Source organism: Megalops cyprinoides, chromosome 24 (genome assembly GCF_013368585.1).
Source record: "Megalops cyprinoides isolate fMegCyp1 chromosome 24, fMegCyp1.pri, whole genome shotgun sequence".
In the NCBI taxonomy this organism is placed as follows: Eukaryota; Metazoa; Chordata; class Actinopteri; order Elopiformes; family Megalopidae; genus Megalops; species Megalops cyprinoides.
In genome coordinates this window covers 22,762,164-22,790,110 of record NC_050606.1, presented here as the reverse complement: position 1 = coordinate 22,790,110, position 27,947 = coordinate 22,762,164, and the positions used below count along the sequence as shown (strand labels likewise).

Sequence of the window (27,947 nt, the reverse complement as noted above, 5' to 3'; positions counted from 1 at the left end):
CTAATTGTGAACCGTTCTTACTGCAGTAAATTGCTGTCGGAACTGTTAACTGTGAGCAGCTCTACCATTTCTTCGCCTGGTTCCTTTAGTCACAGCCAAACATGGTTGTGCAGGTTAGAGAACAGATTAGAAAGTGTGTCCCTTTCGCTATCAGAAGCGGTGATGACCCTTGAAAACAATCAAAAAGCCATACTAGACAAAAATGACAATTAATTCATTGTGCAGCTGTTACGACCCCGTCTAGGGTGAGGTGTAAAATTAAATAAAAGGTGTGGACAACCCTGCTTTCTTGTCTCCAGTCCAGAACACAGACACCGCAAATAAAGCCAGCGTTCTTTTATTAACACAAAACTTCAGGGGTGGGCAAGGCCAAAATAACAAACAGAACAAAACATACTGAGGAGAAAGGGAATGAATTACCTAACCACAGAAAATAAGAAAATAAAAATACAGTCTCTTCCCTGACTCCCTAACTATCTGAAAACAAGAGAAAAACCCAACAATAGAAAACAGCACCCATCCCCTACTACCCGCTGGCTAAATAACAAAACAGTAACACAAAGAAAGTATTTACAGTTATTTACAATTCTACAAAAACAGAGAGCGCATGCACACACACAAACGCGCATCACCAGGTATCGCTCTATCAGTTCATAGACGGGCATTAACAAGAGGGGAAGCACCGCTCCATCCTGAGGCTTCCTCCTTTTAAATCTTCCCGCTCGTTCCTCACCCAATCGCAGTGGGGCGCCAATCTGCGAAAAAAGCAACACGAGAGCGGGAGTCCAGGGACGTAACAGCAGCACATTTCAGAACTCAGCGCGAGCTCACAATTCAGAGCTAAATGACGTAAGTAAGTGCCAGCTTTTGCCTTGCACTGCAGTCAAAATTGTTGCTACGGCACATAACAATTATACTTATGTATTATATATATTATCCCTTGCTATATGCACTCTGGAGAGGGGTATTTTCATGAAACTGAAATATTTTATGTATGAATTGTGTGACCTTGTATGTTTTGTAGTAGTCTCTGATGTAGCGTTCCTGCTATTTGAGTACATGTACAGTACATGAAAGTACAGATTTGTGTTTGAACTTTTATACTTGCTGGAACTGAGGAAGTTACATGAGAGGTTACCGTCTGAGGTTTCCCAGAATGCATTTCTAGTAGTACAACGAATTTGCACTAGAGGGAAAGAAGCCACAGACATACAATAGAGATGACTGAGTTATGGACAAAAACAGTTCTTGACAAAGACAAGACAATTTTGAGAGGAAAAAAATGACATAAAAATTTGGTTATTATTTGCATAACTGATATGGTCTATGGAACTGTTTGTGTGCAGAAGTGGTCTCTGTAATAACCAGTGTTGGGCAAGTTACTCAGGAAGCTTAATAAGTTACTTTTTACTTATTACTCTTTTTAAAATATATTATATAATATTACTTTACTTAATACTCGTTAACCAAAGTAATTAGTTACATTACTCGTTATATTACTATATTACTTTCGCTAGCCCCCCTTCTGCAAAAAATGACATACAGCCTGTTTAGCCAGCTCCTTTTACAAATGAATCCACTTTATTTGAACAATTAACCTTGCAGAGGAGGAGTCAACAATCAAACTGCATAACCACAAACATTACAGCCTCTGTAAATAAATAAATAAAGTAGCAGTCTCCTGACTTTTTATCTGAAGTATTCTCTAATAAGAGTAGCAAGGAGAATTTAATGGTTTTACAAAACATTAAACGTTGCATCACATTTAGGCTGATATCCAGCCTCCTGTTTTGTTATCTCTGTCCTGACATATCCGGTTGTCTGACGCCACACGTGACGTATAGCCATTTCTGGGTCCAAACACTCCTCCAGATCCCAAAAGCAAACACTTTGAGGGTTAAAAAGGGTCTAAATTCTTTCAATTCCAATAGAGTGATTAGTGTAGCTGTCCTTGCAGGTAGAAGTCCAGGAATTCATGAAAAAGGATTTACGAGGTTAAGGCGAGTTAGAAGTTAGCAGTAATCTAGCTAGCTAGTTGACATCTAAAGATGATATGCCATATTCTGGCTGAGGTATTTCTAAAAAAACAAAAACATACAGGACTGCTATAACTTTGGACATAAACAAAGATGAAAAACTAAATATGTACCAGCCAGGTTTTGGAGAGTTAGTGAAGTTAGGCTAGTTGACATATAATCTGCCACCCCCTGGCTAGCTACAGAAGTATCGTTAGGCTAATATAAATACAGCACTGGCAATGTCTTTTAGAAGTGTTAGGGTTAAATTGTTTTCAATATAGGTGCACGTTGGCGGTCAGTCAGTGAGGTACAGCACCTGCGAGTGCCCAATTGGCAGAGACAGTGCCATCATATGGCAGCTTTGTTGATTTGGGTGGAGAAACCTAGCTAGCTAACCTAGCTAACGTTAGTACCCACTGGCAAAAGCCAAACAGGCCCTTTGCGGATACCCTGACTATGGGTTTTATAGGGTGTTTCTTGCTATGTACCCACATCTGCATGTTTCGGTTGTCAAGCTTGTTGGTCAGACAAGGGCTGACAAAGATAGCTAGCTAAGGCTAGCTAGCCATCTTCGCCTTAGGTGGGCAGCGCAGAAAAAGGGCTGGCGCCAAACTTTGTTCTTCTTCATTCGTTTAAGAATTGTAACTTACCTTATCAACTGCAGCCATTTCCTCTTCTCTTTCTCATCACAAGGAAAGTGGTATAATGACAATTGAATAGTTTTTGGACTCAGATCTATTCAAACGACAAGGGACACAGCACTGCGGCATGCTGAAAAAACGAGAGCCTCAGCCAACGCAGTAAAGGTTTGGACCCAGAAACAGTATTATTGGAAGGTTTATACGTCACGTCTTGACAAGCGGATTAAACAAGGTCCCAATGTTTAGAAGTGAAACAATGATTGTATCTCATTAACAGAAGCTTCTCAAACCTTTTATCAGACAATCTGTTCCTTCTCGGGGTGAGCACCAAAACCTCCTAAACTAAAAAGCCTCTCCACAGGTGTGCTAGAAGGAGTCGGAGTGTTGTACTTCATGTAAACGTTTTTGACGTTTGAGAACTGGTTGGGAGTCTCAACCTCATGCCCCACTGACCTCAAATAGTCCATTACTTCTTTTTCTGCCAACTAGCTGTCCTCGGACTCGGTCTCAAATGCAAAAAAAGTCTATTTCATCATGGCTGGCTGACATCGTGGACACAGAGGCAGGCTCTTCTGCAGGAGCAATTCCATGACACTCTGCTGTCAAAAGCTCCCTCACAAGCTCTCTCCTACCCTCATCTCTCAGCCATCAGAGTTTGAACTTTGGACAACTGGCAGCTGCAAGAAGTGCATCTTTGCTATCCAGTACATCAGCAAAACGAGTCTGGATGGCCTGAAAAATAGAATTTGATCTATTTATTATAGTTGTATAATTACTATTTAATTTGTCATTTGAATTATTTTTTATGTGGGCTATTGTAGACCTAAACCATCCTTCTTCCCATGTGGGAAGATTTAATTTTGTTTTTAGGCTATTTATTGACCCCTTTATTTGTTTTAATCTTCTGTTGCTGTGATGATAAATATCATTATTTTGACTACTATTCAGGGGCATAGCTATGGGTGGGCCTGGCTGGGCCTAGGGCCACCCACTTCTTACCTAGGCCCACCCTATCAAATAGCTGCTTTTTTGTAATAAATCTGCTATTATTAAAATGAGTTAATATTGTCGCTGTTGGGCGGAAACCTCATATCTCCATATTTCATCATTTTTATTTTTTTTTTTTTCATAAATCAATGCTATTGGTCACCCTTTACCATCTGTGGGTTTTACAAATATTTAACCAATGAGTATAGTATATTTAACCAACCAAGTATTAAAAAGCTTGTGACTAAATCTCGTAATTCCATTGGATCCTCAAACTGTCGGCAATACCTCATAGCTCCATATTTATTATTACTTATTAGCAGGGACGGACTGGGACTAAAAAACAGCCCTGGACCTTGTCCCAAATAGGCCCACCACAACCAGCATGCGTACACACAGCCCCTATGGGTTGTCATGATACATGATCTCACAATACTACCAGTCAAGGTATCACATTCACAATAGCAAGTAACACCAGAATACCACTGATGATGATTGGAGGCTGTGTTTACTATTGCAAGCTTTCATATAATCTACTAAAAGTTTTTACCTCCTATATGCTGTATTTCTTGACCAGGCTGGAAGCAATTGTATTTAACCATGCCCACACATTTGACAGTGCTTTGCAGTAAGTGCAATAAGATTACCTCGACAGATAAAGAACAGATTACAAATAATGACAACATCTATTCTATTAAATGCCAAACGTTTGTCTGTCTTTACCGTTTTCATCTAACCAAGCCTATCGGCATTTATTTTTCACCCCACGTTCTATTGTGCCTGTATTTGCGCCAACCATCACAAGTTTCACTTCCATGCTCCATCTATTTGAATGCATGCTAGCCTATCATGCAGTAATCAACTGATACAGTCCCCGCAAATACTTCCTGTCACCGCCTCACAGAAAGTTGAAACTAGTTGCCGATTGGATAAGAACAGTGCTCTCATGCTAGCACATCACCTAAAGAGGCTACCATTGGTTAAAACTCATCCGAAAAAACACCACGTCAGTAATTGTTTTTAACAAAATTGCATTCTGATCTGGTAATATCATAGCCCGTATATGCTAGTAATAATTTATTGCCTGATCTAAAATCTCTGCACGCCGGATTTCCGGCGTGGGGCCGGAGATCTTTAACCCATGCAAATAGGTTTATATGTGAGGGCAGGGCCGCCATGTGTGAATATAAGGAGCTATATGACATGTCAAATCTTAGGTGTTACAATGCCGAACATAAAGAAGCTAGCTATGTAGTTTTGTATAAAATAGTTAAATGTTGAGGAAAATAGCCTTTCTGATACTTGTAGTTGCTAGCTAGCTAGCCAGCCTCTATGTCCGGATACAAAGCAGAACTGAGTGTTCCGTTGTTATGGTTATAAAGTGTGCATCGCGTGAGCCGCTTTTTTCATATCCGCACACAAAGCGCTCTAGGCAGCGCTTTTTCCTCTCAAAAAAGCGATGAGTGTGAACGCAGCCTAATGTAGGCTAATCGTGCAGACCAGTTTGATAGAAGCTAACTATAGTGAGAAAGGGGGCAACAGCAACCTGAATAAATGTAATTGTGTCCCTGCCTGGCTACTTACCAGTAGCCTACCGCTTGCCCATCTGAAAGTCCCTCTGCTGTCTGTCCCTCATCATCATGAGCAGCCTGCGGATGTTGCTCAGGCTCAACTGCCACCTGGCCCTCCACACTCTCGTTTGGTGATTCGGTGATTATGTTACTGCTGCTGGCAGTGGCAGTGCAGCCAAACAGCTCCGTCAGCTTTTTACATTTCGAAGCATCAGTCTCCAGTGACTTTGCTGTTTTTTCATGCAACTTTTCCCACCCACCTTTCTCCTTTCTTTTCTGCTTGCCATGACCACCGAAACAAAGACGACCAATGAAGCACTCTTCTTCGTCATTTGTTTCAGTGGGTTTTTTTATGCTTAGCAAATAAATTATTGCATTAGCACCCTCTGCTGTCGACTGACAGCGTCACTCTATCTGACTCTTAACCCACCTGTTATGTTCAAATTTACTAACATCCGTTATGTTTGGGGTCAATTTGACCCCAGCAATTTAAACCTCCAGAAAATGGTGGAAATTAAAATTGCTACCCAAATTATGTTTCTTTGTTGACTACGTAAATAGGCTTTAAATAACCCCCCACCCCCCACCCCTATACATGTAGAATACCTATTATGCAACTATGGAAAAACATGACAATCACCATAAAATCTCACTGATTAACCTAAAATCGAAGAGAAAGATCTTTTTGGTATGTTAAGGCCTTTACATTATTTCTAAGTACAGATTTTTTATTATTACGAAATGCACTCAGACATTCATCCACAGTCATGTGGGGGCCTGAATTGTAAAGAAAAGGTAATCGCTGAACCCACTTGTCCCATACATCCCGTATTGCTGCGAGTTTGTCACACTCTCGTCGGCCCTGCCTTGTTTCTCTATCATCAAACGTATGACACGGGAGAGAAGATGAAATTTCTGTAGAGACATTGTTGCTGGAGATATTGCCCTTCCAGTGTCAGCATTCCAAAGGCTTGCTGTTGCTTCGCCTTTTGACTTGTAAACTCCTGCCAAAATGAGCAACCCAATATAGGCTTACAAGTGGGTAACATCCAAGTCTTTCCAACTGCCCCCATACACATGCCTCCCCTCCAAGTTTGTCATCTCCAGTATATTCTTTTCAATTGATTATCAAGAGCTCAAAAGCTGATTTTATGTCTTGGGCATGGCTGACAGCATATCTGGTGGGGCCTGAAAACATCCTGATAACATTAGCAGCACTAAGTCTACCCTGACATTCAAGTGGGGAGAGAGACCATAATAACTTTCCATTTTTTGAAGGTAACATGCCTTCTGGTGGTTGAGAAACAGGAGGGTCAACACTTAGAGTCTCATTCTCATCAGAGGAGGATGCCTCATAATCAGGGTTCTCCTCAACGTTATCCTCTGTGTCATATACAGTCTCCTCTATGACACTCTCACTGGCAAACAGCTGCGACAAAACCTCATTGGCAGAAAACTTTTGCTTAGAGTTCATTTTCAAAAGAGCATAAAGAAAGAGCACACAGAGCACCAAGAGGAATGGTTTTGAAGGATGCTGTGCAAGCTTTTATATGTTTGCTCCTCCCCTACTGTCATGCGCAGACACAGGTGTGGGAACCATAGTTCCCCTCCCTCACAGCACGGGAAATATCAAAGTTCTCATGGAAATTATGTTTTCCCATCCCCCATGTCATGTGAACTGTCCGTGATTCTCGCACTACTACAGGCATTATTATGATAGGTTATGGCCCTAAAACAGAGGGAAGTCTTGTATTACATTATAAAATTATATTATAAAATTGCATGTTGCAGTGTCCTCAATATCATCCAAAACAAGCAAACCAAATGTGTGTAAAATGTTGATATTTCTTATATGTTTTATACAGCTAAAACAGCCTGGGGTCAAATTGACCAAAAAAAAACACCAATGCGTACAACATGAGTACAGGGCATTAAAAACATATCATCATGTTAATTTTGTGTTTACCCAGTTGTCCCTATTAAATTAGGAAAAGTCACTAAATATGAAGCAAAAAAAATGATGTTGAGCATTTATTTAGAGACGTTAAACATTGAATGGGGTCAAATTGACCCCAAACATAACAGGAGGGTTAAAGTCGATGAACCATGCAGCCAGGCCAATCGCCGTTGGACGGACGGCTGTTCTGGACTTTTCCCGAACGTCCAGATGGCTAGTCCGCCCCTGCTTATTAGAAAACTCAGTTAAAACTGTCCATGTTTGAAACGGCGATGATAAATGAAGTAGGCTATAGCAGCTAGCTATACTGTTGAAGAATACACAGCAGTAGTAGGCAGTTGTTTGGAGACAGTCTCTGGTTGTTTGCAATGCAAGAGCTGCAATGCAAGGCTAAATAAAGAACTGTTTTTTTGAATAAGTACAGTGTTTTATTAAGAAACACTAAGGGCGTACTCACGCTAAGCCCGGTTGCCTTGTACCGTGCCTGAGCACCCCTGCTCCCCAGTCTCTCGCTGGCCTGCACTCACATTGTGCTTAACGTTCCGGGCACGCTTACGTCACCACGATGCAACTTTTTGTGTTGAAGGAAAGCGCTCTCGCACAGCACAATGGAGTTCATGATTATACTTATTTTGTAGCTTATTTGGACTGACACACGGCCCTCTCACAAGCCTTATAGATTTCGATTATGCAACGCAGTAATTTTCATTTAATCGTGCTGCACATATAAGAAGATTTTTATGGAGGTAGCTGACGTTTCAGTCATTATGCTAAGGGACAGACCAATATTTTGTGTCAGATTACAGTAGCCTAATCACAATAATGTTAGCTAATGTTAACCAGTTAGGGCTACTACTTGTGTGTGCGCTACTGTCATCATTACAACAACAAGCATCTTCTATTACTGCTTGGATAGTACACTTTTCAATTCATTCGAGAATGTTTTGGTTAATAACGGGTCTGGTTCTCACCTTATTGATGAACGTGAATTGTAGTCTGTGAGCAAAGCAGCTCCAAATTCTTCCCTCAACATCAGCTGTCTCCATAAAAATCATGTTATACATGCAGCACGATTAACTGAAAATCGCTGCGCTGCATAACCTGGCTGGGGAGCTAATGTTAGCTATCTAGCAGTAGATTTGACAAACATAGCTAGTTAGCTAACAGGCTACCTATCTGAACGAAGGCTAGCTACTTAAACAAGTTGCCTGCTTCCTTTGTGATACTCTCACTAAGCCCCTGACAACAACAGTGCTTACATCGCCACGTAAAGTATGGTTAGTTTTATTTCGCTTGCGAGTAATCAAGCTAATGTGGGGATCCACAGAGTTATTTATAGGTATAGATCGCTCATAGCACTTAATCTTTTATAACATGAGATTTTGGCCAAATGTATTCAACGACAGGAAAAACTGAACACACACATAGCTACAATAAACTTGTAACCTGTAAGTAGATGATAACGTAATGCGATGCACTTACTGCCTCAGATGCGGCCGTTCTGATCAATGATGGACAAAACACGAATCTCGACCTTCACTGGACTAAAACCTTGTAACTCCATTTGAGCTTGATTTTGGTAAAATATTAAAAAATAATAATAATGCTAAATGCTATTGAGCTGTATGGAATTGTGTGGCCCACTTTTATTTAGCCCACCTGCAATTTCATTTCTGGCTACGCCACTGATACTATTGTTTTGATAATTGTACTGACTGCTTTAAAAACAAATATTGCAGTAATATCTGTTCCCTCTGTCATGAATGGTGCAATGCAACAAATCTGTCTAAATCTACCTAAAGCACCAGTAGCTTTCTGCAGCTGACTTCATCCACATGTTCTGATGTAACTGTAGATCGACTTGCCTTGGTCCAAAGAGCTGTGCATTTTGCGATACCACGCCTATACACAGCCTTAGTGTCTGCACTGGAAGTTCAGTATTTCTCAACATCACCGGTGAAAATTAGGTTAATTGTATGCAATGCACACCTGTAATGTGGGGGAAGAGTAAACTGACCATCAGTCTCAGTGGAGAGGGTTTCTGTGAGATCTGTAAAAGTGACATCCTCATCACTTTCTTCCAGTTCAGAATCAGACTCCGAACTCACAGGCTGATGTATTTTAAACACCTTGGCAAAATTTGATGTGTTGTCTGTCACAGTGGCTACAATTTTGCCAAGCAGTCCATATGATGAATGAATTTGTTCTGTCTCTGCGCCAATAACATCAAATGTGTGCCTGCCTCTGATTCTTTTACATGCTATGGCGGCCTTGTTGCGCTCCAAAGTAGAACTGTTGATCCATTGAACTATTACACCCAGAAAGCTTTTGTTGTTAGCTGTCCAGATGTCAGCTGTGGTGGAAACAAAGTCTGCCTTTCCAAGTGTGGCCTTCAAATTAGATTCCATCACCGCATATTCTCTCTTGAGGTAGCCAGCAAACATCTTTCTCTGTGGCAGCTTAACATTGCTCTTCGTGGATATTTTCTCTATAATGTGTCGAAATGAGGGTGAGTCAACAGTGGAAATAGGTAACATCTCCTCTACGATATACTCAGTGACGAGCTTATTCAGATCCTGTCCACTTAATTTCTCTCCACCACCGTGTCCTGCTCTGAAATCCAGTTTCTGTTGTTTAGCTGAAGTGCATGCATTACTGGCAGTAAAGGCCTCCCTGTCACTTCCAGTGTTTTTTTCCACAAGTTTTACATTGAATTTATTGAAGAACAGCAGCAATGTATTTTTCGCGGTTGAAAGCGTTTTGCTGCTGGGACAAAGTTTACAATGGACGAAAATGTTCTTTGCATCTTTGACTGAGACAAACACAAAATAATGACAATACTTCCAACTTTTGAAAGTATATCTCTCTCCCTCTCCCTCATCCTCCATCATTGTTTAGCTTTTTGGCTAGTACTGCCCTGACCTGCCGTGCGTGCACGTCATCATAAGATACCTACCTAGGACAAAAAACAAATTGCGTTCTGGTAACGCAGTGTTAATTGGGTTAGTAACTAATATTATTACTGTTTTGGAAATTGTAATCCCTTACACTACTCGTTACTGGGGAAGGTAATAATATTACAGTAACACATACTGAGTAATGCATTACTGCCCAACACTGGTAATAATACTGGTAATGACAAGGACAGTAATTACTAAGGATGGAAACAGCAGTCGTAGTCTTCTTCAATTGTAGTCATTTTTTGTGACAAATTCTGATATCCATTTCACACAAAACCTATTCATCCTTTTGAATTCTCTGAAAATATTACATTACTTTTTAATTTCATTAAGTGAAAGTAAAAAGTCTCCAGTTTGCTGATGTCATCAATTTGTACAAATTGGGGTTGGTGCTAGAGAGCAGAAAGTCCAGCTTCAGGGGTTTGAAGCTGGAATTCAACCCTTCATAAAAAGCTCCCTGTGCAGAGTGTGATTTTCAGCTTTTCTCTGAAAGGTCTGAAAGTCTGCCATGATGTGTGGGGTCCTTTGTATTCTACAACATCAGCAGTGTATGTACTCTTGTAGATGATTTAATCCAAGTAATTACTGTATGGTCTAATTGCATCTATAGCCGTTTTAGATCATGTGTGATATATTAGAGCTGGACGATATAGCCATTGCGATATATCGAATAGCTATTTTTAGTGTAACAACAGCTATCCTCGGTATGTGGCATTAGGTTTCTTCCCGTATTTTTTCCCCTTTAGTCATACCTGATGCAGGAGCACGCCTCCAGTTTTCCGAGGCCATGTGAAATGCTTCCGGAGGAAAAAACAGCACTCGTATCTATTCAATGTTGATATCACAGCAACAGCACTATGCTGTTTCCATGTGGTAGATAGAAACACATGGCTACAGAGTGAAAAAGATATGCTATGTGTTTTTCAAAGCTAATAGGTAAGTTAACCAACATATAGATACAAGTGATATTTTTCTGCCTCAGAAGCATTTCACTGAACTTTGGAGGTGTGCTCCCGCATCAGGTGTGAGTAAAGGGAAAAAAATATGGGAAGAAACCTAATGCTGCATACTGGGGATAGCTGTTATTGTGCTAAAAATAGCTATTTCATATATCATCCAGCCCTACGATATATCATCGGCACGAAAGATGTTTGAGTCTCCTCTGGGATTCATCATCCAGAATACAGGTATGGACACGTGCAGAACAGTAGTTCAGGGGACTTAAATGCTGCAGTGCGTGGATCGGTTATACTGTGAAAATGAGTACTGAAAATGATGCTCTTAATGAACAGCTGTGTAGTGACCCAAGAAAAGCCTTTAGTTGGACAGTCCAAGTGCACACCGAGTCAATGTTCAATTTATTTTGGCTAATTCATAAATGCTTGCTCCATCAAGCTGAATGCTGTCTTCAGAGAACTAAATGTGCCCTTTTCAATATGAATGCTCCTTCACCCCATTCCTTCAGAGGGGGCCTGAAGACACACCTCTTCAGACTCTACCTGGACTGACCCAGCACAAAATTGCTGCCCCCCCAATCAGTGCTATGCTTTTTGAATTGTTTCTTGTTGCCGCCTTTACCCTGACGCTCATTGCGCTGTTTGAAGGTGTATTGCATTAGTTGCCCTATAGGCTGTAATTGTACAAATCTGATAGTATTGTGTCCTCAAACAGACCTTGCTCTCAGCTGAGAACTGTCTCATTGTGGAACTGTACACATCCTGTCCCCGCACTGTCGCTATACTTACTGTATGCACTTTTGTATGTTGCTTTGGATAAAACTGGAAAAAAAAAAAAATGTAAATGTAAATGCATGGCTGTGTGTGGATGCCTTTGTCCCTCCTCAGTGGTGGAGAGACAAACTGCCTGTACTATGGGGCTAGTCCGGGTCCACTTGCTGGGTGATGGCGTGCTCCCCCAGAGTCCCTTCCCATAATCACTCATTCCTGAGGCCAGCTCCCTCCATCACTGCATTCTGTTTTAACCTCCATCTCAACAGGGGGTGTGGTTGAGTTGCCGGTCAGCAGCAGAAAGTGTGAGCAGGAAGTAAGGGAGCATTTCAGCCAGACTTCTGGAAGGGCAGTATGAAACAAGGGTGGGGTCTCTGCAGAGAGATGGAGGGGCTCGCTGTGGGACATTTCCTGCCCTGGGGTGCACTCTCTGGCTGGCTGTGCACTGGCCCGGGTGAGTGAGGAGTCCACTGGGAGTAGAGACCACAGTGAGGAGAGCTGGTGTGAACTTAGAAAGCTTTGAGAAACTTCAGAAATGTCGCTCAATTCTTCAGTGCTGTTCTGCAGCCCATAGTCAGACTTTTTGGCAGCTTCCTCTAGGTAAAATCAGTGAAATAATGCCACAAATGCTATAAAATGCTATAGTGGTGCATCATTATTACTTTTTAATGATGATAGGCTTAACTCTAAAGTAGTGCAGTCTTTAAGATTCTGGTATATATTTGTCAGGAATGCTGTAAGTAACCTAAAGGACCAGTTGGATCCGTGTCCTTTTGGCCAGGGCTCATTGGACTTTCTGGCTATTCTTTCACACCATGCATGGCCTCAGATAAAATGTCACATTTCTACACAGGTGTTGTGACCCATCTTTGTTGTTGTATATGTTCTATACCCACACAGCTAAAAGTACTGTGTTATATGCATTCCAGAACAGCACCTGCATGAATTGAAGGCATGAGTGAAGCCCATAGTTGGATTCCTCCAGTCATAACACAATGTCTCCTGCAAGCTTGTTTTATGGCTCTTTACAGTGTCCATATTGCCATTTTACCATTTTATCTGTAGCCAATCGGTGTGAAGACGCTGCAGCTTCAGTGCAACAGTTAATGCACCTCTAAGCATTCCAGATGAAGCACTGAGAATAAACTGTTTAGGTTCACAGTATTCACGACTAGGGTATGCCCTACTTAAGGCAGGTAAAGTAGAGACTGTAAAGAAGTAGTTTTTGTGCAGGCTGCCACGGTGTGATTTTGAGATCTTAGTGTCAGGGTATCAGTGCTGATGACCCTTTATGTGTTCATCTTAATCTGTGAGAATGGAAAATAGATATTTTGGAGCTGGACTAGGAACCAGAAGGTTGCACTTTTGACTCTTGGGTGTGTTCTAGGGGTCGACTGATTATCTGGTTGTTAGATAATTGGGGACAATATTTGCAAATTGGTACGGCTAACATTCTACAAAATTCCCCCATTGGCCAAGACAGACAACATTATCTGACCTTGACAATCAAACGTTTTCTCAGACCTACTGCTGGAAACAAGGATGGAAGGTAAGTATCCAATAAAAGGGTCGTTGTGCTCAAAACATGCCGTAAACCAGGGACGTTTCTAGCTATTGAAAAGATCCGGGGCTAAGTCAAGTTTGCCTGGGGCTTGTCTTTTTTTCCTGAAAGGAGATCGGCATCGGTAGGTTGGGGAGGTTATATCTATCTTTATAATAAATAAATATTATCACACCTGTCCAGTTCCACTCTGTTACACAGTCTGTCTGTTGTTTTGCTATAAACACCTCATTTTTCAGGGCGAAAGTATTCGGGGCTAGGCTTAAAATATTCGGGGCTATTGGACCTAACAACGCTACTGCCGTTAACCACATTGCACTAGGCTAATTGGACCTTTTTTGAAGCAGTATAAGTAGTCTACGCTTAAGCTAAAAAAATAAGCATGGAATATAAAAGAAATAATAAAACATTTAAAAAAATTTTACCTAACGAAATTTACGAAATTTACCCTACAGCACAGCCCTTCTGAATTACAGTCGTCATTTAAGCAAAGGTTCACGAAATTAAAGTTTAGCTCGCTTGCGGTTGCACTGTATGTCGGAACGTCGCGGCAAAGCTGAAAATACCCGTTTGACGCTTTGATGCTTCTTCATTTGGCCTCATCATCATCATGGAAGCAGAGTTATTAAAATTAAAATAAAAAAAAATAAAATAAATAAATGAAATAAAATAAAATTTGCAGCACATAGTTTGCACTTCACAGTATTTTCGCTAACTTTATCACAGTCCTTCCACACGGTACCCTACCTTTGTATGAGCTGTCCATTTTTCACATGAATGACTTATGAGCAAAAGGGCTCCTAAAATCTCCCCACAGCTTCAGAACCAGCGTGGACGCAAATGCAGCTTATTAAATGATGTATCAGTTTGCTTTATTTCTCATGCAGTGATTGCCATCGTTCGTCCGATAATTGAATGCTTTTGAAATAGTGATAGGCATCTGCTGCGTAGCCAAAATAAGATATATAGAGAGAGCCATAGAGAAATTTACCCACAACGTCAATATTAGCTCGTTTTTAGTAGGCCCTGTCTCTCTCTGGTACACCGTCTCATTCGAACATACACACACGCTGCAGCTCAAATGTGACCCTCACAGATAATCTGTAATGCCAAATGTGGTCATTTTAGTTATTGCAATTTTCAGTTTATTTTTATCTTTGAGAAAGAATTTTCATTTGATCTTTTTGCTCTTTATTTAACATTATGCCTGAAAACATATGACTAAGTAAAGAGGGTTTCAAAGTCAAAATCAACTTTATTGCCAATTCTCCAATATGCACAGGACATACGGAGGATTGAAATTGCGTTTCTCTCAGGCCCAGGGTGACAATACAACAGTTCGACATAACACAGTGACACTGAGAGACAAGAACAAGAATTTTCACAGATATACAATAAACACAAATGGCTCAATAACACAGACATAAATAAAAATGTGTGACATTAGAGACAGAACAAGCTACAAATATTTACAGCAAGGGCATCAAGGCACGTGGTAGGTTTAGAAATATAAAAATATAAATATAAAAATTCCACAGGATATAATGTAGACTGTTAAATAAGTAAAGTGACTGTGCAGATCTGTGTGAGTTTGTGCGTGATTGTGCGGGGGGGGTCAAAGTTCAGTTCTGTGATGGAGCAGATGGCTGAGGCAAGGAAGAGAGTTCTAACAGCTTTCTAACAGCCTGGTGGATGAAGCTGTCCCTCAACCTGAGGTACGGGCCTGGAGGCTTCTGAATCTCCTCCCCGATGGGAGGGGACTGAAGAGCGTGTGTGATGGGTGAGTGGGGTCACCAGCAATGCTCTGTGCTTTACGGGCTAGGCGTCTGTTGTAGATGTCCAGGAGGGAGGGGAGTGAGGCACCAGAGATCTTTTCTGCTGCATCCACTATGCGCTGCACGGTTTGTAATTAAGTCCATGTTGTCAGAGCCTATTTCTTTTCACACTGGAAAAAAAAAAACGTTAAAAGCATTCAAATATCGGCCTGAAATATCGGTTATTGTCCTCTTTTTTGTCACAGATAATCATTATCGTATCGGCCTTGAAAAAACCATATCGGTCGACCCCTTGTGGGTTCTTTCGGTCCCTGGTAAGGCACCCCATAGTGCTCACATAATGAAAGGGTAAGGAGGTGGGTGTGTATTAGCAGGGCTGGTGTGCATGATGCCTGGGCCCAGGACAAAATTATTTCAACGGGCCCCCACCCCCACCCCGATTAAAATCATACGCTTGACAGAATGCTTGAAATATTCAACGCCATGCTTTATAGTTAGGACAACTGAAATGTCATTCAAAAAACAGAGTGTCATCTGCTGCACCTTTTTGGTAGCAAAGTCATGTATTATGTCCTTAAAGTCCAGATTCTGCACCAACTAGGGTTGGGTATTGTTTGGGTTTTTTCCGATACCGGTGCTAAAACAAATACTTTTGAAACGGTACCGGTGCCTAAATGGTGCCTGAACCAATACTTTAAAAAAAGCACAAAATGACGGTCGACGACATTAAAGAACGGCTTTTTTATTGCTAAGGCAAATTTGAACTTGAAATTGAACAATATATTAACCCTTTCGCACGTAACTTATTTTAATGCTATGTATCGCGTTACATGGTTTGTTATGTTTTCATATGGTGTGTTATTAACCTTCCCATAGTTTTCAGTTAGTATTAGCTATATTTTTTAACCTTAAATCGCTGTTTCCTCAAAGCTAAAATTAGGCAGAATTTTTCCAATGTAGTGTTCTAATCGCACCGGGTTTAGCGTACACGCTAAATGGCTAGTCACACCGGTGTGACCAAACGTGCAAAAGGGTTAACTGTTAACAGTTCAAAGTATAGGCCTACTTAAATATAGAAATATAAATAAATACGAAGCACAACAAATTTACATAACAAATTCACATAATAAATAAAACCTAACCCAACTACAATAATTTAACACTAAATAACAGTTACAGTACTGTAACATCCATTTCGGAGCACCTGAGGGAAAATATTTCAATCGACAGCTCAGGGCAGGCATTTCAGTGGGACCGAAATCTGTGTTGCGATTCGGGTTTTGGTACCCAACCCTAGCGCCAACTGGCTCTCTATTGAAAGCAGTGCCAAACCATTTAATCTGTCTTGAGACATAGTAGATTGCAAATAGTTTTTGTATAAGTTTCATCTTACTGAACACACTTTCACCACCCGAGACAGTCAATGGCAAGCACATAAAAATGTGCAGTTAGACGCACAAGTCACCATAAATGCTCTGAAGATTCAGTACATATCGTATACACTACCTAGTGCATAAGGAACCTGGCATGTCTTATAACCATATACCGTATACCTTATAACCAAGGGCAGATATGTAGCTACCATGTTAGACTCAATATTTACAAGAGTTTAAATACAACAGCATAAAGTAACAAACTATTCCAACTGCACACTAATAATAAATAATGCGGAACCGGCAAGTCAAATTCACCAACTGTCAGTCTCACAGTTACCCTACTGAAACGAAAGTTTAGCAAGATAGCTACACTACCTCACTAATGTCTAGTAGAGTTCTCATTTTGCTAGCAAGCTAATTTGCTGTTTTCAAACAAGACAGTGCAATGGGGAAAGTGCATTCCTTACTTCAAGTTTTAATTTCCAGATAATCTCATTAAACGAACAGTCACAACAAATGAGCCAGCAAACTTCTGTGCTTACTTGCAGGAGTATGCATTAGCAGGCTAGTCATCTTCTTTTTTTCTCTTTTATTTTCACTTTTGAGTGCCAGATTTGTGAGTAGACAGTTTGACAGCTTGATTTGGTGAAGGGGGTGTGGACAAATTAACATAGGACTACCCTTAAGACCAAACCATTTTTCAATATAATTGGGGGGGGACATATTTAGGCTACATATTGTAGAATGAAGATAAATTATTTGATGGCAAGCATAATGTATTCAAAGCAAATAATGCGAACATTTCTGAGAACATATAAATTTGTCTAAATATTCCACCAATCAAGGGCCAACATTTATGAGTGAGATCACTCTCTCTCCTGGGCACGGGACAACTTCCCCGGTTGTCACCCCCAGACACCGGGCCTGTGTATTAGGAAGGTTGCTGGTTCAACTCCCAGGTGGGGAGGGTGCCTGCTCTGCCAATACACCCTCGAGGAAAGCATTTAATGCGAGTGGCTGCTGTCGCTGCGACTGTACAAATAGATAAAAATGAGTGTTGTCTTGTATAAATGCATCTTCTAAAACAAGTGCAGACCCATGCGTTTGTGTGGGGGCTGCCTCAGCAGCTGCAGTGTCCTGGATGATTAGAGCTCATCACTGTTCAGAGGGAAGGTGTGGGCTGAATACACAATGTCAGCAGCGTGGTCCATATGGCTGCATCGGGGGGGATCCACTGGCACTGATGTGCTCCGAGCAGCATGCATGTGTAAACATCAGTGTAGCACTTGCGTTAACAGGAACAGGAACAGCTAGGCTGTTAGCAGGTGACATCGTCACAGAGACGCCGCAGCGGGTGGCCTTCAGGGGGGAAGTAGCGCTGCTTTGAATATCAGGGTTTTAATGGCGAGACAGGAGAGTGCAGCAGGGCCGCCAATGCTGATTAGCACACGGCATGGGGAGGCTGTGCGTGTGCAGTCACGTGCGGTCATATGTGCTTGTGTGTGGTCACGTGTGGTCACATGCGGTCGCATGCAGATGAGCCAGAGAGATTTGTGATGAATGTTTTATGGCAAACGTAGCAGCTTGAGTCCTCATGGGTGCAGCCTTAAATATAACCACTGGTTTGGCGGTAAGTGGCATGTAATAATATTACCTGCTACATCACTCTGGTGCTGAATGGTACCACCTTTTACCCTCATAATCACAGGGTCATTTTATTGTGGACTTGGAGGATGTAATGGAGTGTGTGGCCATTACATGGATGTTTGTAAATTAAGCAGGAATATCCGAGGCAAACATACAGCCTCCCAGGTTGGAGGAAAAGACATTTTATTTCACCGGTTCCTTTGTTTGCCTACTTCCAAACACACTCACACCATGGACACTACAAACTAACAAGGAATATCTTAACATCCAGGGTGGCCAACTGGATGGCTAGGAATTTCTAAGTCTTGGACATGTTTTGTCAATTGCACCTTTTTAGCAGCTAAAGTAAATGAAATGTTTGTGGTTTGGGGGGAACAGGGCCTATCTGTTCATTCAAGGGCACCAGCAGGACAGACTCCATCAGCCAAAGGACCTGAGGGCTGGGGGCTGATGGGATTTGTAGGTTTGGGAGAGCACAGGCAAATGGGGCTGAACAACATACCATACAATTGCAATAATAGCCGAGTCTCGAATAAATGCAGGCCTCTTATAACTGCCGGTATGTGCAACCCTTTCAGTGAAATAAATGCCAGGCTCAAATAAACATCAGGGAAAATTATTTTTATTTTTTGTGAGTATAAAATGAAAGAGCAGTTGGTTAAAATGCTTACAGTAGTCATATTTATTTTTTGTGGCTAAGAAATGAAATAACACAAACAAATAATTTTTTACATTAGGCTAAATGAGGTTGTTTTAGTGAATTCAATTTGCCTTATGCGTGTTCATCTGTTCACAAATTAGATTTAACATAAACGAACAAAACAAGCTGCCTTTCGGATCATGGTAGCCTAAATTCACAGTGATACTGCTATTCATACAGACTGTGCTCTCCTATCATAGGTTGCAATGACAGTGTTTAACTTACTTTATTAGTGATTCCTGTTTGAGTTGCTGTATAATGTTGAAGTAGGCTACTTGGGGGGGGAAAAAACACGGTGAATTTTCCTGGCCAGTTCAGCTTCCAATAACTTGCAGAAGCCTGAAGCCTTTAGGTGAAATAAACGCAGGTCTCTTATTATCGAGTCTCCAATAAACGCGGGTACAGTTAAGTAATTAAAGCAAATGAACGCCTCAGTGTTTGGAAGTTTTGTGCTGTAAAGAGGAAAAATACATATGAAACATTTTAGATGTGGTAGAGTGATGCCTGTATGCCAGTATCTGTTGCTTTACAGCCTTTGTTTAGATGATTGATTCATTTGATTCTTCTTAGTTTAGTCCAAAATGGCTGATTTCCTTTATAAGAGTAACATTCAGTCAGTAGGGAGGAGGCTAGCTAAGAGTGCAGTGGTATTGAGAGCAGCGGTTTAATTGATGTATTCTCTTTTTGCCTGCTTAGGCAATTATTGTTTGCATTTGTGTTTTTTATTGCACTGTTTATTTCTTTCTTTTTTTTCTTTCTCATTGTTAGTTTATTATTTTTGCTACTTTCACTGATAACAGGTTTGGGTTAGAGCCCGACCAATACAGGATTTTTAAGACTGATACCGATTTCGATATTTGAGGATTTAAAAATCCAATAATGATATATCGACTGATATTTTTTTTTCTTTTTTTTCCAGAAACGTATAACATAAACAAAGATTTTGCCTAACATTTGTTATGTGTAGTTATTTGAGTCCTCACCAAGATAACATGACACAATGAAGTTTAAAAATAAACTTGTTTTATTGTCATAAATAGTACAGAACAAGTATAGAACAAAAGTACAACAAAATATGTTAAGGTTTTGATGAATGAGTAAAATGTATAAAAATACAAAAAAGTTTAAAAGAAATATCATGCCATCTTAAACTATGCAGTAAACTGATGCAGTGACCTAGAGTAAATGCTGCTGTTGAATGCATCTGACAGTACATGACTGTCTGCAACGAGGACTTGCGAGTTTGGGATTTCATACTACATGTTTGAAAGACAAGCTAGATAACTTTGTTTGGCTACCAAGCCATGTTCAATACGCACATGACTTATTTTTTCATGCTATTTAATGTTTGACTGACGGTACCGGCTTTCACATTACTACAGCAAAACCAGGCATGGCTGACATGAACATTGTCAGGCTTATTTAGGCTAAGAGGAGAAGTGATGGGGGATCTTTATTATTATTTAAGTAATGTATTTCACGTGATGATTACTAATTTACCATGAACACAGATGATCTCCGTCGTGGGCTACTCTGCTCTGCTTGGGTCAGCTGATTGTTGTGATTGTGACATTCCAAACACATGTGATACCAACAGTGGAGTTGCAGTGTGCCCTCTGGTGGACAAACTACGCAACAACAACACTCACAACATGGATGAGGGATCCAGCCATCCGTCTCTCTGTTTCTTTTTTAATTGTCATTTATCCGCTGTTATAAACACCGATACCGATCTCTCTGCAATTAGCTCATATCGGGTGATAATATTGGCACGCCGATTTATTGGTCGTTTGGGTAAATAAACCACCTTCACAGCATCATCAAATCTTTGACCTCAGCAGTTTTTTTTTTTCCATCCCCTCTTGGCTATTCTACGACAGGGGATTATTATGAGATTTAACCTGAAGCAGTGGTTTGGAGGAAAACCTACCTTTTTTTCTGTGTGGTGTAGTTGGTATTTGAAATGGAATTAAACATTTTTGAGTTCATCCTTGTGGCACATGAGTAGTATGCTGAAAAGATAATAAATAAAACAAATGAATTAAGTAATGAATGAATTCAAGAATCCTCTGCTTGAACCTCAGGGACTGTAGCTGTAGCTCCTTTGTGGTGGCCCTGCTTTCCCCTGTGTTGCTGTAGCAATGCCTTAACCTGCATCCTGGGTCTTTATCTCAACAGGGACGTGAAGGCCGGTAACATCCTGCTGGGAGAGGATGGCTCTGTGCAGATTGCAGGTACGCTGCTTTCTTAAAATTTCTTGGAGACGCCTGCTCCGTGTCCTTGGAAAGAGGCAGTGTGTCACATTTTGCACACTGTCAAAGAGAGCCCTGAAAATACCCACCTCTGTGTGCCCATCTGCATGTGAAAAAGTCATGCCCTGGTGATAATTAATACACATAAATTCTCTGTGTCTTGACTATACTGATTGTATGCACTGTGTATGTTGTGTAGGAGTTTTGTTTATTAATAGAACATGCTTTGAGATGAACTGCAGATAAGTAGGTTGTCTTACAGCTCTCTGAAGCAAGTGTATTGTATCTATTTGTACCTACCCTAATACAAAGTTCAATTAATCTAGTTGTTATTTGATAGTTTGTTTTGTTTGAAATTATTGTTGATTTAGTAGTACTTTTCTGTAAGTCCATTTGATGATTTTGATTGGATCCAGGCCTGTGGCTCAGAGCTCCCTGTCTGCCCTGAGGGTGTATGGGCTTGCTATCAGGCAGCCTGGAGACAGTGCCACTGCAGACCCAGTCAGGGGAAACCTCTGCCCTTCAGAGGCCTCCAGGACTGGCTCTCTAGCACTCCCATTCTCGCTGGTCACCCTCTGTGGGTTTTATTTCCATCTGATTCTGCCCACTTAATTGGTAACCGTGTAATTTGAGTTGAGCCAATTTGACCACTTGTACAGGAAAAAATACATACATGAAGTTGTAGGAATTGTATCTAGCAATTTGGTGCAAAAATATTATATTCAGTCAAAAGTGGTAGAAAAAACAGCAGGAGTGGGATGTAGTGGTTTAAAAAATAGGACTTAAACCCAATGTAGTATCTACCAGTGTATATACAGGTCAGAGTTTCCAGGAGAATAAAAGCATGAAGTACAGAAGCACCTGTTTTTCTTTTTTTGGGTTCACCAAAAATGAGTCCTTGGTAAAACCGTTTCTGATCTGCTGCTTTGAGCTGTAGAGAGGCTGGGTTTCACAGGGTTGGGTTGGGTGTATTGTGAGGGGGTGCATTCATGGGCCCAGTGATCCATGCCCCTGCCTGTGGACAGTGGCAGAACCCATGCAGGATATCCCAGCACCATGCTGTCTAATGAGCTCTCACCCCAACACCATGCTGTCTAACGAACTCTCACCCCAACACCATGCTAACAAGCTCTCACCCAAACACCATGCTGTCTCGTGCGCTCTCGCCCCAATAGCTTGCTGTCTAATGAGCTCTCACCCCAACACCATGCTAACGAGTTCTCACCCAAACACTATGATGTCTACTGAGCTCTCGCCCCAACACCATGCTGTGTACTGAGCTCTCACCCCAACACCACACTGTACTGTTTAATGAGCACTCATTTGGCCTTGTAGAGGCAGAATATTGCAGGTTCAAATCTCCCAACAGGGCACTGCTTTTATACCTTTGGACCAGTACTTGGCCTGAGTTGCTACAGTGAGTATAAACTCATATAAATGAAAAATGTGAGCTGTCTGAATTGCCCTGGATAGGAGTGCCTTCCAGGAAGGAAAGTAATGATGTTGCTTTGCCATCTGATGTGACTAAGTGCTCAGAGTGGCAGGCTGTGACAGAGGGAGATGTGCCTCAGTGGTCTGCATGGAGGGGTACAGCATCTGTAGAAGCAGTGCTCAGACTTTTTCATTTCCTCTCTCTGCAGTTCAATCTCTTCATGCCCAGTTTCCCTTGCACTTCTTGATGCATTTTGACAGCTTATATCCTTCAGCTGCCATAAATTTAATTTTAAAACATAATACCCTAGTAGGAAGATATTGAGGATATAAAACTCCCACCACCCTGGATGTCTTATTGTGCCTCTTCATTGCAATTTAGGCCATTTTGTACTAAAACCCCAGATTTTATGAGTCATTGAGTCAGCACTGGAGCAGATTTAGACAGGTTGGGTGGGTTCTATTCCACATGTAGGTCCCGTTAGAAGATTTCAGAAGAATCTAATGGGAGAATAAACGTGGCCCACTGAAGAGTGTTTCGGCGTCTAGCTATTCGAGCATATGGGTTATGTGTCTGTTTACCTTCACACCATTGTGTTTGTCTTATTCAACAGGCCCATGTGTTTTATTTGCTCTCAAATTTTTGTCACAGTTATAAACAGTATACAACTTGTAGTGAAATGTAAAACTGGTCCAACTCCTTAGAATGTGCAAAATAGCAGAGATAAAAAGAAAAAAGTAAAATATACAGTAAGAATAAAAACTAGAAAGTAAAAATATGTGCATTAAGAATAAAAATAAAAACTAGAAAGTACCACATCATTAAAGTCCAGAGTATGTGTTCAAGATTACTGTCACAGGCATGTCAGTATTGAGGAGTCTGATGGCCTGGGGGAAGCTCTTCCTGAGCTTCTCAGTTTTGGCCATCAGATTGCGGAAGCACCTGCTGGATTCCAGCAAGCTGAACAGACAGTTACTGGGATGGATGGAGTCCTTAATAATTTTGGCAGCTCTGGTACTGCATCGCCTGGTGTAGATGTCCTGCAGAAAAGCGGCAGGGGGGTTGCGGGGGGGGGGGCTGGGGGGCAGTCCTGGAAATGCGCTCAGCTAAGTGCACCACTCTCTGCAGGGCTTTGCGGTCCTGTACAGAACAGTTTGTGTACCACACTGAGATGCACTGGGTCAGTATGCTTTCTATAGCCCCGGTATAGAAGGTTTTCAGAATCACTGGGGGGACCCTGAATTTCCTCACCATTCTTAGGTGGTACATCCTTTGTTTGGCCTTTTTTACCTGAGCTTGGATGTGATTAGTCCAGGTCAGGTCCTCAGTGATGTGAACCCCAAGATACCTGAAGCTACTCACTCTCTCCACTTGGGTCCCGCCAATCATGAGTGCTGCTGCCTCCTTCTGAAGTCCACAACCAGCTCAGCTTTTGCTGGCGTTCAGATAGAGACAGTTCACCTGACACCAGGTTACCAGCTTCTAGAACCGCTGTATCGTCAGCAAACTTGTCGATAGAAATGGAACTGTAAGAAGACACACAGTCGTGTGTATAAAGCCTACATCGAGTCATATGGAACAGAATGTTTAATATTATGCTGTAGGTGAAAGTTGTTTCATTTCACGTCCTGTCCTTTTCTGTGTGGTTCTGTTCCAGTAGGCCAGTGCACAGTCCACAGTTCAGTGTACTCCAGATACACACCTTATGAAGCTCCACCGGAATGAAGCTACTGTGTATATACACCTCAGGAAGCTCTACCTGAATGAAGAAATTGTAGGCACACACCTCAGGAAGCTGTACCTAATAGTGATGTGCAGTTCGTGAATGAACCAATCTTTTTGAACGAATCTTTGAGGTGAACTGAGTGTACTGAATCGCTAGTCTAAAAGATTTGTTCCTTCCTCTTTGCAAACATGTGCACTGATTAGCTGGAATAGCAGCTATAACTCTCCCTCCAGTGCATATTAGCTATGGGTTCTGTCCATGAAGCAGACAATCACAAAACTGTATCAGCAGTACGTTCATGACGACAACTAGCCAACTAGCTGAAATGCTAAAACACTCAAAGTACCTCCCACTGGCCATCTCGGTACAGCAGCTCAGTGACTATGCTGATCATGGTGACTACAGCATGTGACTGACTCTGGAAGACTCAAAACGCCCCCACTGTGTACCGAATGACCTGATGTAGTGTTGACAAGTTCTCAGTACAACAGTTCCATTCTCCTCAAAAGAGTCACTGACTATGAAAATGAAAATGTTTGGGCTCGGTTAATTCAAAACTTGTAAAACAAAGTTTTTCGCTTTGGATATAAGCATGGCTCTTTTTCCTCAGTGCGCTTTTTTAGTGTTAGCAAATGACATGTACTTAGTAGGGCTGAACGATTTTGGGAAAATATCTAATTGTGATTTTTCTGACAGATATTGCAATTGCGATTTGATTTGCGATATAATTTTTTAGTCAAGATTCAGTTCACAATATACATTTAAAACATGTGATAGAGCATTACCATTTAAGAAAACACTGAAATATTAACTGCTATACTAATACAAGGATGAGAGTAAAATTTTGATTCCAAAATGTGTTTATTCAACAAAATGGTATAGAATGTACGCATAATGCCATAGAAGAATCCTCACAAAACCTTAAGTTAAATAAATAAGAAACAATAAAAAAATAACTGAATATGAATAATAACAAAACTATAAATAGTAATATAAGAAACTAGAACATTTAAATTCCCTGTACATTCTGTAGTGTAAACATGAAATTAGTAGGATAATTATCCTACCTATAGAATAAATAATCTATAGAAGTGTTCACTTTATCAAAGAGAAACAGAAACACAAATGCTATCTCTCTAAATATTACACTTAACTAAAACACTTATTTGCTGAAAACCAGCATTTAACTTCACAAAAGCTGCCTCTGCCAGATAAAACGCAAACATGTGCCAAACATCTGAAGCCTTATATAGTACTTCCTTCCCTTTAACCTCTGCAGTTTTTTTGCCAAGAATACCAGCATGTCAACCTTTGCTGGTTTCAGACATGAATGCTGACATGTCACAACATTGCCCCCGGCACTAAACAGTCTCTGTCGCGTGCAAGTTTGCTTAGCATTGGAAAGTTAACACTGTGAACTCTCCACCAAGCCAGGGGATTGTCTTCTCCATCTGTGGTAGGAGTCATTAGATAGCTGTTCAGCTCAGCTTCTATGGCATCCTCCACCTGCACAATAACTGAAGTCGTGTTGCTCTTGAAGAAGCTGCCCAGTGACCGCATTCCCTTCTTACCAGATGGCTCTGCCAGTGCTGCACTTTGATCTGCAGTGTCTGTGGTGCTGACACGAGCCCTCTTCTCCTCCAAAACATATGAGAGCAGTTGGCATTTCGTGATGTAATTTGGAGAATTTTATACAAGTAAGTGTAAGCAAAATGACTGGAATCATTATATTAATGTATTATACGAGGCTGTCTGTTATTAATTTGTATGGCATACTGCATCTCATATTCTAAACTGCACATAAAAACAAGACAAATTACCATTCTTGCTATCTGTTCCATTTCAGCCTTCACTCTTCCTTTGATGACTGGGACAGTCTCAGTGCTTATGTAGTTAATCTTGAATCTTGGATCAAGGAATGAAGTGATGTCCAGAAGCTCCTGTGTGACGTGGTCACTGTATTTTTCCTTCATGTAGGCAAGGACTCTTGACTTTATTTCTTTGGTTAGGTCTGTGTCCTCATCATGTTCTGCCAGAGTTGATGTTCTCAGGAGATGCAGGACTGGTTTCAGATATGACACGCTAACATATTCTTCACCAGAGAGAACATCTGTAAACTCCTGGAGAGGATGAAGGGCACTGTTGATTGATTCAAGGACCTCTGTGTCCTGCCAAGTGGGTACCAGGTGCCGTTTCTTTCTGTCTCCGACACTTCTGATTAGCGAACATGACTGTCTGTTACACAAGGACACCGACATGAATTTAAAACTGATAGATGCGCATGTGCTCAAACACTACATTAGTCAGGAGTTGTATAAAAAATCGCAGCCTTTGCGGTTTGCTAATCGCGTTAGTTCAAATTGCAATTTCGGTTAAAAAAAAAAAAACACAAAACCGATTAATCGTTCAGCCCTAGTACTTAGGCTATTATATGCGTTAAAATATGGGGTTCTATTACCTTCCTAAAGACAAAGTATACTTTGCGGCTGCATGATTGTTTGAATAGCATGGTTTCACATAATGAATATTACGATTTAATTATTATTAATTTCATTGACATTTGGTTTCACACGTGCTGTTTTGACGCAAAGCAGGCTAATAATGGACACGATGTTTGGAACAATGTAGAGTAATTTTTAAAAAACTATTTACAGATTTGTGTATGCCACCCGACCAGATATGGGAATGAATGAATCAGTGAGTCAAAGATTCTAATCATTTTATTGTACTGAATGAAAGGAACCAAATCACTAAAAAGAATCGTTTTGAACACCACTAGTACCTAAATGAAACTGCTGTAGGCACACACCCCAGGAAGCTCTACCTGAATGAAACTACTGTAGATACACCACCACATTGCTCTCAGTTAACATGGCAGGTTCTCCTGTCATGCTATGAGGAAGACTCAGACATGGATGTTGATTGGTTCACATTTGCCACATCTTGATATTTTTTCTTCCCCCATTATTTTTGGTAATTCCGCAGTGATACTGTGACTTTGCTCAGTGATGGAATGGCGACCCAGCTTGTAAACATTTCCAGGGCTGTTTTCGTTATGGGTGCTGTGGCACTGGGCTGGAGCCACGGGTCCACTAAGCTGGCCCTCTGAATTCCGCTCATGTAATGCTAACGTCCCTCTTAGCCAGATCTGCCTTTGGGCCTGAGAATTTTCCAGTAACACATATGTTGGAACCCTCTTAAAAAAACAAAACAAAACAAAAAAAAAAAAAAAAACAAGACACAAATGACCCTGCAAATGTTTCCTCTCTGGCCAGAGAGCAGAGAGGGGCCGCTGTGGTGCGATCCATGTGCAGGCCATAGATACTGTCTGTGAAATCTTTATTATACTGAGTGTCAGTTGTAAGCCTTGAGCTTTTATCCTGAACTCTGCTCAGATCCATAGGGAGAGTCTCAGTGCAGGGTTTGAAATGCCTGTCTGGATCCCTAGGTCTGTAAATCTGCAAATTCGAAGCTGACTACTTAAGGGGCTCAGATTAGACATTATTTCAGTCACTGTAGGTGGCTCTGGGCATGATACACTTTCATAGATCCCATGGTTGACTGTTTTTGTCAGGTTACACTTTATTCCACAGATATTGAAGCTTTATGGAATTTTT

At 41.1% G+C, this 27,947-nt stretch overlaps 1 protein-coding gene across 1 annotated transcript in view; it reads left to right on the top strand.

Moving 5' to 3' along the window:
- The window catches only part of LOC118771141 (serine/threonine-protein kinase OSR1-like), a 135,955-nt gene that overhangs the window by 84,554 nt on the left and 23,454 nt on the right, over nt 1-27,947 (top strand). The window contains exon 5 of the mRNA XM_036519032.1: nt 21,099-21,154. Within this exon, the coding sequence (XP_036374925.1) occupies nt 21,099-21,154 (56 nt within the window). The remainder of the gene's footprint in view (nt 1-21,098; nt 21,155-27,947) is intronic.